The sequence below is a fragment of the Perissodus microlepis genome, chromosome 4 (assembly GCF_051167445.1).
Source record: "Perissodus microlepis isolate ML-2025 ecotype Zambia chromosome 4, ASM5116744v1, whole genome shotgun sequence".
In the NCBI taxonomy this organism is placed as follows: Eukaryota; Metazoa; Chordata; class Actinopteri; order Cichliformes; family Cichlidae; genus Perissodus; species Perissodus microlepis.
Genome location: NC_140464.1, coordinates 14,956,249 through 14,968,389, shown reverse-complemented (window position 1 = coordinate 14,968,389; position 12,141 = coordinate 14,956,249). Strand labels below are relative to the sequence as shown.

General features: G+C 43.4%; 1 protein-coding gene across 5 annotated transcripts in view; it reads right to left on the bottom strand.

The window, feature by feature from the left end:
* Positions 1–12,141, bottom strand: part of LOC146388593 (nuclear GTPase SLIP-GC-like) — a 48,700-nt gene that overhangs the window by 14,393 nt on the left and 22,166 nt on the right. For all 5 annotated transcript variants that reach the window (XR_014800061.1, XM_084925987.1, XM_084925988.1 and 2 more), the window contains 4 exons: positions 6,509–6,734; positions 6,084–6,380; positions 2,152–2,364; positions 1,233–1,408 (listed from right to left, as the gene is read on the bottom strand). Coding sequence is in view for 4 of the 5 variants with exons in the window: in XM_084925987.1 (XP_084782113.1) it covers positions 1,233–1,408; positions 2,152–2,364; positions 6,084–6,380; positions 6,509–6,734 (912 nt within the window). In the remaining variant the exon portion in view is untranslated. The remainder of the gene's footprint in view (positions 1–1,232; positions 1,409–2,151; positions 2,365–6,083; positions 6,381–6,508; positions 6,735–12,141) is intronic.

Sequence of the window (12,141 nt, the reverse complement as noted above, 5' to 3'; positions counted from 1 at the left end):
TTCAGGGAGGAAGTGGCACCCACACCATCGTCATTTAGTGCTGCTGCTTTTCACGCTGCTAGCCTACAAAACTGCTCCGTCGCCACTGCTGGCTTCACGGTTGGCCTCCTGAACAGTGTAATGGACTGTTGTGCTGGCCCCGTGAACTGCCCAGTAATGGACTGTTGTGCCGTCGGCCCTCAGGCCAGCCCCCTGAACTGTTTCGTCTCTGTCGCTGGCCTCCGGGTTTGGCCACCTGAACTGTATGGACTTCTGTGCTGTCAACCTCCAGGCGGACCCCCTGAACTGTGTTGTTGGACTCTTGTGCCTAGTCTTTTGTTTTTGTTATTTCTGGACACCTGGTGCTCCTGTACGCTGTGTGGGAAGAAAACTTCTTTTTACAGCGAAAAAAACCCCCCTATCATCTGAGCAAGCACAGAGTACGTTGCCACGGGAAAATTACATGTTCTATATGTACGGGGTAGGTCCCCCATTAATTACTGGTGTGTGGATACTTCTTTAAGACACTCCAGCTAGCCCAGCTATGGCCCACAGCTTACCTATAAGTGCAGACATAAAACTGGTGATAGTTTGACCAGAACACGTCAAGGTTATCTCTCCACTTCTTTACATATTCCATATGTACAGGGTAACTCTATAAGACACCCAATGAGGAGACAGTGCAACAAAATCCCACAGTGTTTCAAACAAACTATTTGCACATATACATATATACACGCTGGCCCGGTCAAGATCCTGGCCGAGCCAGGGCGCAGAGGCTTCAGTCTGCCAGATGCAAGAGTGAGTCCTGCAGAAGCACTGACTGCAGCGGAGCAGGCCGTTATGGTTGGTACGCAAGACGCTAAGCCAACAGCAGAGATAAAGGCTGCCTCCGACGGGCACCTGGCTGCCACACTCAGGCAGTAGCCCGGAGAAGGCAGACGACAGCACCAAGGAGCAGGCAAAGGGTCCCCAGAGTCCTGGAAGCCCTGCCTAACACTAAGACTCAATTATGACTCAATTTGGGCCAGAAGCCTGTTTTCAGAAACTGAAGACCTATGGATAACTTCATGCTCTAAATTATCTGCTGTTGTGAATGTGAGCATGATTTTCTCTCTCTGTGATAGCTTTGCAATATCACTGAATCATGGATTTCCTTACCTGGATGACTGACAATATCTATCTGTCTGATTGCATTAACTCTCATACCACAATGTGCATTTCAGTATTTCATGCCATCTTAATTTACTTACAGATCATCTGGATTTTCAGTAACATCAGACTTCGTGCAGATAAAATGTATGTGCTGACATTCACCACCATTACCAATGAGGCTACTGGCACTTTTTAGGATATCCCAGGCTTCCTTGTCTGATGCTGCTCTGCTAATCTCAGTCACAATCCAAACAGTGGAACAATTTCCAACAATCTGAAAGTAGAAAAAAATGCATGTCAATAACAGAGTTGGGTTTAAGGTAAGGACTGCTTAGTGGTATCTGATAAACTGGAATTGTAAAGTTTACATGTAAGTCCTCTTTAAAAAGAAAAGCTGTAGATGTGACATTATGTGTGAAACATGCTGTAAATCAAACTGAGGTAGACTGTGTTATTAAAGGTTGCATGAAAATTCTCTGCAGTTTAGTGAAGGATAACCAGGTTAGATTGCTGTACTGTGATGGGTTTAAAGTAAAGAACAGGGTATGTGACTGGTGCACAGTGCACATGCACAGCCTGTACATTAAGAAAATCTAATGGAGCTCTCAATAGAAATTATTGAGCGTTATGAGACATTGTAACCAATTTTAGGGTTCCCCCACCTACTGAATCCACTTAAAAATCTGCCTGTACACATTTTCCTGTTTAGAGGCAAAGTCATCCTCTACAATGGAAGCAGATGAACAGAAAATAGATATATATTCCATATTTTCCTTATTTTTCTTCTGATTTGAACTTAGTACAATTAGAAAAAAAATTAGACACAATTCACATCTATTCACATTTACTGATACTGTTTAATTATTAATTAATATAAGACAAGATTCAGTTAGAATCTCCAAAGAGATACTTTTTACTTTCTTACTTTGAGTACATTTCAGAGCCTGTGTTTTTTTTTTTTAAACTTTTTACTTGAGTAAAGAAAACAATAGTAGGTAGTGAATGTGAATAAATTACCTGTTTCCACATTTCATCTCTGCTCTTATTACAGTCACCATTTCCAGGAAGGTCCACAAGTGTTACATGCTGGAGAAGATCATTGTGTGGTACCCTGACAGTCACACACTTCACTAGTGGCCAATACCACCTCTTTATTTTTCTCATTTCACAATGAGAAAGTAAAGAGCCACTTCTTGTATACTGAATAAGTTCTGCAGATAACTCCTCAGCCTGCAACAAATATTACAAATGCAAACACAGTTTCATTTATATTCTCACTAAAAATGACTTTCAAAGAGCTTCTTCTGTGAAGCATGAGTATACACTCACTATTGACTTCATTAAGTACAACTGCTCAACTACAGGTTAATGCAAGTCATATACCAGAAACTCAGTACATTTGGGCATGTAGACATGATTAAAATGGCCTTAACGGTTATTTAAGTGAAATTGGTTTGGTTTTTGGTGCCAGACAGGCTGGTCTGAGTATTTTAGACTCAAACTATCTCTTTGGCTTACAGAAAATAGTCTGAAAAAGAGAATATATCTACTGAGCCACAGTTCTCTCCTCAGTGAATCGCTACCTTATTATGGTGGAGGGGTTTGTGTGCCCCAAAGATCACAGAGGCCATGTTGCCAGGGGCTTTTAGTCCCCTAGTAGGGTCTCCCTTTACAAATTGGTCCTGGGTGAGAGACCAGACAAAGAGTGATCCAAAAACCCCAATGAGCAGAAGATCCAGGGAACAGATCACCCTGCCCAGGATAGGGGTACTGGGGCCTCACCTGGCCTGGGGAGGGTGTTTGAGGGCGAGCATCTGGTGGCCAGGCCTAAGTCAATGGGGACCAGCTGGGCACAGCCCGACAAGAGGTCATGTGCCCTTCTGTAGGGACACCACTCAAAGGTGGTGCCGTAGGCGACAGGTCCAATGTGCGCTGGGCGGTGGCTAGGAGCGGAGACCCTGGTGGACCAATCCCCAGCTACCGAAACTAGCAATTGGGACATGGAATGTCAGGGGCGACATGCGGGCGATCGTGGCTCAAGAGTTGGCAGTTTGTCTTGTAATTGTAAGGTTGCCGGTTCAAGCCCCGGCTCCAACAGTCTCGGTCGTTGTGTCCTTGGGCAAGACACTTCACCTGTTGCCTATTGGTGGTGATCAGAGGGCCCGGTGGTGCCAGTGTCTGGCAGCCTTGCTTCTGGCAGCCTCGCTTCTGGCAGCGCGCCCCAGGGTGGCTGTAGCTACAATGTAGTCTGCCAGCACCAGTGTGTGAATGGGTGGATAACTAAATTTTGCTTTGGGGTTCTTAGGGACTAGTAAAGCGCTATACAGGCCATTTACCATTCACATCTCTGGTGGGGAAGGAGCCTGAGTTAGTGCTTGATGTAGAGAGGAACTGGCTTGATATTGTCAGGCTCATCTCAACTAATGGATGGGGCATTGGAACCACAGCTAGACTCTGTCTCAGTCTGGAGTTGCCCTTTGTGAGAGGCGCAAGCTGGGGTGTGTATCTTAGTATACACCTGGCTTGCTGCCTGTACATTGGGGTTTTTCCCAGTGGGCGAAAGGGTTTGTTCCCTGCGCCTTTTTGTCAGGGAATGGGTCCTGACTGTTGTCTGCACATATGCGCTGAACGACGGTTCAGAGTACCCTGCCTTCTTGGAGTCCCTGGGCAGGGCACTTGAGGGTGCTCCACCTTGGGACTCTGTTGTATTACTGAGAGACTTCAGTGCTTGTGTTGGCAATGACAGTGAGGGGCATGATTGGGAGGAACGCCTGCCAGATCTGAACCTGAGCGGTGTTTTTTTAATGGGAGAGGATGCTGGACAGATCTGGCATGCCTAAACGTATAGTGAGGTTGCACTGGGAAAGCCTGGCCTGTTGTTGTTAAATTATTGCACACCTTCTGTAAATCCAATAAACTTCATTTCACTTCTCAAATATCACTGTGTGTGTCTCCTATATGATATATTTAACTGACTTTTTTTTATTGTAACACCCAACGATTTATACAGGAAAATAATGACTATTAACAAGGTTGCCCAAACTTTTGCAACCCACTGTATAAAGAGAATATTATGTGGATGTGTGTATACTGGGCTTTATCATCTGTTTCTTGACATTTCCATGGCTTTTGTATACTTTACACTTTAGTATAGGCCAGGGGTCTGCAACCTTTAAGACCCAAAGAGCCATTTGGACCCGGGTTCCACGCAAAAGAAAACACTGGGAGCCGCAAATACTTTTTGACATCTAAAATGAAGATAACACTGTAAATATTGTTTTTTACCTTTATGCTTTGTGTGAACAACTAAGGTGTGTTGCTTATGAAATCCTTGAAGTGCTACAGAGAAAATTACATTTTATTTATGTAATTAGCACATTTTGAACTCTTAAAGAAATATAACAAAAGGAAAGACACCCAGCTGAACTAAAATGATCCAGCAAACAAAAACTGTTGTGAGCCACCACCCTTATATCGCCTTTGGGATTTTGGAGCCTTGACCTGACTTTTAAAAAATAACTTGAAAAAAAAGCACTATGCTGCTAAAAGATGAAAAATAGATATTTGCAAAATTCTGCCTAAATATGTATTTTACCTGGTTAATGTGTGTGGCGGGGCGTGGTCTGCAGCGCCGCTGCAGGGGAGGCGGACGCACCTGAGCGGGACCCGCAATCACGCCTCGCTGCCTTTACATCTGTGCTCTTTCTGCTGTTGTGTTGGTGTCGGGCTGTGAGCTGCAAAGCTACAGCCGGCTGTATGCGTACAGCAAGCGTGTGTGAAAAGTGGTCAATAAAGAGATGCTGAAAAGCGTGTTCATGCAAACATTGTCGGGTGTTGGTATGTTTACAATGGGACTTCTGCTCCTGAACCTCTGCGCACAGCGTCTGCAGATCGGGGCTGTACGAAGTCACTTTCATCTTTATGCAGGACTGTAAGCTGTCATCTGTGAGGCGTGAGCGGTGTTTGTTTTTAACATAGTTCACGGTGGAGCTGCTGACATAATGTGGATCCGAAGATCCAGAATTGGCCTACCTGGGGTTGAAAGTCTCGATAAATGCACAGCGTTTCGGCGGGTATACCGGCTTTCGCCAGTGTGACGCTTATTTTGAGCGATGAAAAAATAATAGAATATAATTTTATTTTTATATTTCAATATCACAATAATCTTCCAATTTAGAACTACAAGTTAAAAAAGAACTAATATAAATAAAATACACTTCAGCTAAATACTTCTAATTTATTTTCCCAAACCGCACTATAAGGACTAAAGAGCCGCATGCGGCTCCAGAGCCGCAGGTTGCCGACCCCTGGTATAGGCAGTATGCAAACTTTTATACTTGTGTCTAAAACACAACACAGCATTTTTTCCCTAACTGTGTGTTTATCAAAATATGCATTTGGATCTCAGCAAGATCTGTTCTTTCAAAAATCAGGTATTCATAGCTATGACTAAAATGAATCTTATTGTTCGTGACAAATTTTCAAAAATATTTAAATGAAAAGATTGGATTTTATCATGGGTCACTAGTCTGAGCACAGATGCAGTCTATGTAAAAAGAGTTCACACAATTTTCTGTGGTTGTTTTTTATATTTTTAGTTTTACTTCTGCTGAATAAACGTTTAAGTAAATAAAACTGTAAAAATTAGGGTACATGCTAATTAAAAATAAAAGTTCTAACAGTTCACTATCAGACAGGGAAGCATGCTTAGTGTTAGGATTAAAATTATTAAATAAATCTGTTTTTTATGATTTTTATATACAGATTGCATGTGCTCATTAATATGTTGGCGCACTTTGTTTTTGAGCGTCGGAAACATCATTCAGCGATATGACTCAACTGAAATATTGAGAATTGACGTAGGTTGCGGAGGGTCTTTTGCTGCATGCTTACACATCACACCAGATAACAGTCAGAAGTTAGTCTTTTTAAGAAAATTTTTTTCTTACTGTTCTACATTTCAACGTCCTTGTCCCAGATTTAAGAAGATCTTCAATATCTTTGAAGTTCTTCCCTGTGAAGTATTCAACAGTTTTGTTTGAGTTTTTCTTCCAATCTTCTCCATACAGCGCTGACAGTTTGTCATGAATGTAACCAGGATCCTCATCTTCTTCACTACTATCATCATCTTCTTCAACAATGTCATCACCATCTTCATCGCTGTCATCACTATTATCGTCTTCCACTTCCTGATCTTTTTCATCACGGAGAGACTGAACTAAAGACCACAACTCATCTTTCCACTCCTAAAATATAATTATTTCATATTAGTTTCAATAAATGGCAGACAGCACAACTAACACCTAACATTTTTGCTGCCATATTGTGACACTTTCATTTACTTCAATTAAAATACATTATCTAATCACTTTACCTGTTCAGTAATGAATTCAATGTCTGCTTGATACTTGTTCTTTACTTTACTGTCCATGTTAGCCTCCACCTTTATCATGACTGAGGTACAGGCATTCTCATTTGAAGAGGGCAAAAGTTTCTTCTTTCCAATGATGGCATTTATCAAAGAGCTTTTTCCAGCCCCAGTTTTACCAAAGACTCCAACCAGCTCCTTCTTTTCATTGTCCAAATAATTGATTTTTTTCCTATTGCAAAATAATAAACATTCAATAATGAACTCATTTATAAAAATCTCAAACACCCAAGACACAAAACATTAAAAATCTGGGAATTCAGTCTTCCACAGAAAACAAAAAATCTAATGTAAAAGTAGTTATAATACATATTTTCTTTAAGTTAACAGTGATTCTAAAGTTTGCAATGGGCCAAAGTTGAGATAAAAGTGATTATGACTAAATTGAAATAAGGAAATTCTGATTTCTGATGCAGTTTACCTGATACAAAAGCTTGGAATTGAGACACAGAATTTAACCCTTCAATAAACATGTAGGTGACAGAAACACAGAAGCACAGTGGGGGGGTGGGGGGGGGGGGACTGTGGAGAAGGCAAACGAACTCAACTACTTCTTCAACAGGTTTGACCAGCCCACAACCCCCCCCCCCCCCCCCCTTTTACTACAGAGCCCTCTCCCCACTCCCCTACCTCACTCGCTTCCCCCCCTTCCTGACACTATGACACCCCCCTCCTCCAACCCCTCTCTCAACAGCAGGACATCTTCCCCCCCCTTCTTCCAATCATCTCCCAGTGTCACAGTGGATCAGGTCAGGAGACAACTGAGGAAGCTTCGCCCAGAAAGGCAGCAGGCCCAGACAAGGTGTGTCCTAGGATGCTAAAGTTGTGTGCTGCTGAACTTGGGGAGCTGCTACAATGAGTCTTCAATCTCAGTCTGCGACTGGGGAGAGTGCCTGCCCTATGGAAGACATCCTGCATCGTCCCGGTCCCCAAAAGGAACCGGCCCAATGAGCTGAATGACTTCCGACCGGTGGCACAGACGTCACATCTTATGAAGACTCTAGAGCGGCTCTTTCTCAACCTCCTCCGACCACAGGTGCAACATGCCCAGGACTCACTACAGTTCGCATACAAGGTGGATGTCGGATTGGAGGATGCCATCCTGTACCTCCTACATAGAGCCCACTCACACCTGGACGGGTGAAAAGGCATGGTCAGGGTCCTGTTTCTTGACTTTTCTAGTGCCTTTAATACCATCCGGCCCTGTATGCTCCAGGAAAAACTGAACAGGATGCAGGTGGACCCCTGCCTGGTCTCTTGGATCTCCGACTACCTATTTGACAGACCACAGTACGTCAGGCTGAAGGACATCATGTCTGACACTGTGGTCAGCAGCACAGGAGCACCACAGGGAACTGTGCTGTCCCCTCTTCTCTTCACCCTGTATACCTTTGACTTCTGCTACAACTCTGAATTATGCCATATTCAGAAGTTTGCAGATAACACACCCATCATGGGGTGGCTAGCTCTTTGGTCGGCATGAAGCTGGACACTCTGGTGACAGTGGCAGAGAAAACGACACTAATAAAATTGCTGGACATTATGGACAATGCTGGGCATCCTCTGCACACGGCCATAAACAACCAGAGGAGTCTGTTCAGTGACAGGTTGTTTCTCCCAAAGACAAGAACCAACAGACTTAAAAACTCCTTTGTCCCACACGCCATCAAACTGTTTAACTCCTCTCTGGAGGGGAGAGGGAGGGGAAACAGGAGGACAAAGGAGGGGGGAACAACTAAACTGTAGTGCCTCTTCACTTCACTGTGCAATACTTTTTGTGCAATACTTTTTGTTAATAGTCAACAGTGCAATAGACTTCAATATTTGAAATGTGCAATTTCCCTTGTATTCTTATTCCTATTTATTCTACTTGCCTTGTATTCTTATTCCTTATTCCTATTTATTCTATTTATCCCTTTTGTATATTTTATTTAAATATTTCTCTGTATTTATATATGTGTATATATATAATATTCTGCTCAAGTTCTGTAACTTCTGTCGGTGCTGTGCTTTTGGAAACCGAATTTCCCAGAGGAACCCACCCGAGGGATTAATAAAGTTTTATCTTATCTTGAGGAGGAAGTGTGCAGGTATGGTATATGATGGTATGCGGTATGTGCAGGCACATATAATGGATTTTGGAAAAATGATGGAAATGGCTTCAAGAAGAGGGAGGACTTGTCATGTGTTGCTGTGTGGCAGGCAGGGTGAAAGACCTAAATGCAGGACTCATGTGAAACAGAGGAGTAATGCAGGGAGGCAGCTTTACTGCTGTAGCAACAATCCACTGTGTGTTATACTTGTATAACTATGCATGTGACAAATAAAGAACCTTGAACCTTGATCCAATTATAAGAGTGCTAAACAAAACTCAGAAAACAAGAAACTAGAAAACTTGGTATTAAACTAGGAAAACTAGAACTAGGAATTTAAAAGGTACACAGAGAAAAACACAAAGCAGTGTGAGGGTACGACCCGAAAAAGGGCAAAGGAAACACAGGGCTTAACCCTCTGGGGTCCAGGGTATAGCTGGCCGTTTTTTGTTTTTTTTTGATCAAGGTCTTTTTATTGAACAAAGAATTGCTTCCAACAACAATTACGGCAATATTAACAAACAGTTGTGCCCCCCTCCCCCCCACCCATCCAGAACAGTGTAACTAAAACCCAGCCAGAGAGGAAAGAAGAGATAAAATAAAATAAAATTACAGATACAAAGTAAATAATAAAATAAATGAACAACAGCAAGGGGAAAAAAAAAACCCCACTCACACGCACATTAAGCAATAGTATCCGGACTTAATCTTTCAAAGTAAGTAAGGAAAGGTTGCCATGTGTCATAAAACCTCCGAACCTTTTACAGTGTAGCGGATCTTTTCCAGCTGAGTATAGTACATGACATCCTTAACCCATTGCCCATATACAGGTGGAAGTGGCTCTTTCCATTTCAACAATATCATTCTACGGGCCAAAAGAGTGCAAAAGGCCAGAAGATCAGAGTGTGATTTGGAAAGACTGGCATCACAAGGCGTCACCCCAAAAATAGCTATAAATGGGCAGGGTGCAATTGGAACACCAAATATGTTGGATATGGTTTCAAATATGCTTTTCCAAAAGCTACCCAGTTTTGGACATGCCCAGAACATGTGAAATAGGGAAGCAGGCTCTCGTTTGCACCGGTCACATGTGGGGTCAAACCCATCCTTGATTTTGCTCAGTCTAGTTTTAGACCAATGGAGACGGTGAACCACTTTGAACTGAATCACCACATGTTTAAGGCAAATAGATGACGAAGAAATTCTATTGATTATCTTATGCCAAGTCTCATCTGCAATCTGTTGGCCAAGATCACTTCCCCATCGTTCCCTAAGTGATTGCAATGTGGACAGCCTAAAATTACTTAACAGCTCATAAACATCACTTATAACCCGCTTGGCATTTGGTTTAAAATCAAAAATATCATCCAAATGGGATGGAGGTGGACAGGACGGAAAGCACTCAGTATTAGAAGCAACAAAATTCCTGAGTTGTAGATACCTGAAAAAGTGTGACTGAGGGATCTTGAACTTGTTCACCAGCTGTTCAAATGAGGAAAAGATATTGTCCGTGAAAAGAGCAGTCATTGATGTTATTCCAAGCTTTGTCCATATGTTAAATGCCTTGTCCGTTAAGGATGGGGAGAACATGCAATGTCTATGCGGTGGTGCATTAAGAGAGAGTTCAGTCTGTTTAAAGTGCCTTCTGAGCTGATACCATAATTTCAGTGAGTGGACAACAAGAGGATTCGTGGTGAAGCTGGAGATCGGTCCCGCCAGAGGTAATCTGGCACACAACAAAGACGTCAGGGAGGATTGGCTCACCGACAGCTGCTCCAGTGTTACCCATGATGATGATAAATTATCATGGTCTTTTATCCAGTACAATAATGCCCTTATATTAGCTGCCCAGTAATAAAACAAAAAATTTGGGAGTGCTAAGCCTCCTGTGCTCCGCGGTCTTTGTAATACACTCTGTTTCAGCCTAGGTGGTTTTTTGTTCCAAATGAAGGAGGAGATTTGACTATTTAGATTATTAAAAAATGACTTAGTTAAAAAAATTGGAAGACACTGAAAAAGATATAGAAATTTAGGAAATATAGTCATCTTAATGATATTTAATCTACCACCCAGCGAAAGAGGCAAGGACTCCCACTTTCCAAAATCCTCTTTTAGCTTAGACAAAGGAAGCTAATTAGTTTTATACAGGTCTCTATGGTTCTGCGTAATCCAAATGCCCAAGTATTTGAATTTGTTATAGCTGAGTTTGAAAGGTGCTAAAATAGACGAAAGTTCCCCGGTTATTGTACCTAAAGGCATTGCCTCGCTTTTCCCGAAATTCACCTTATATCCGGAAATTGTCCCGAATTCCTTAAGTACATCTAAAAGTTTAGGGAGGCTATTTGAAGGGTTGGAAATAAACAAGAGCATGTCGTCGGCATAAAGAGAGACTTTATGCTCGATATCCCCACGACGTATTCCCTCAACCTCAACACAGTGTCTCAGAGCAATAGCTAGCGGTTCAATTGCGATGGCAAAAAGGAGAGGTGACAAAGGGCACCCCTGTCGTGTGCCACGCTGAAGCTGAAAAAAGGGGGACAGACTATTGTTGGTCCGAATGGCCGCTACAGGGTCACAGTACAATACTTTTATCCAGGATACAAAATTACTCCCGAGGCCAAATTTTTCAAGCGTATGGAAAAGAAAATCCCATCTCACCCGATCAAACGCTTTCTCAGCATCAAGCGAAATAACAGTTTCCAATACATTTGTCATGGTCCTGGGTCATTTTGACCCAGCGTTTTGTGTTTTATGATTATGTCCCTCTGTTCTAGTTATTCGGTGTCCTCCCCCGTGGTGTCCGGTTCGGGCTCATATCATCAGTCGCCTGCCTGCATTTTGGGTCCTCCTTTTCCTCCACACCACACGGCTCACCCCGCCAGCCGTGACAGTACGAGCCGACCAAACATGGACCCAGCAGCATCCGCACCTTCCCAGGAGTTTCGGGAGGAAGTGATTGACTCCGTTTCGAGGTTGGTTAACCTGTGGCTTGAACATGAGGGAGAGGAATTTCACCGCGCTGTAGAAGCCAGGCTACAGCAATTAATCTCTGCTCACTCCTGGCTACTGGACTCTCTTCACCTGCTCGCACAGAATTTCATACTTAACGAACTTCACCTTCACCCTCCAGCTGCTACCGCTTCCCGACCCAGCCCGGCGGTGAATGTTTTGCACTGCCCACCGGGCAATCTGCGGCCCGGCCCGCCGGATGAGGAATTACCCGGCCGGTCGGAGCTATCCCCGAGAAGGAAGCGACGTTCACGCCGCCGACGCCCATCGCCACAGCCGGGTCCCGAGACTTCTGAGTTGCCGGCTGTGGTGAGTGGAAAAGACACTTTTTCTGTTTAGCCAGACCGTGTGACTGTTTATACCGGGGCTGTGTTTTTCGAGTCAGCTGCCCAGCCGGTAGTTCAGTTAGCTACCCAGCAGCCGCTAGCTCAGTTAGCCGCTCAGCCGTCACCTCCATCACATTCAGCCTCACTACCC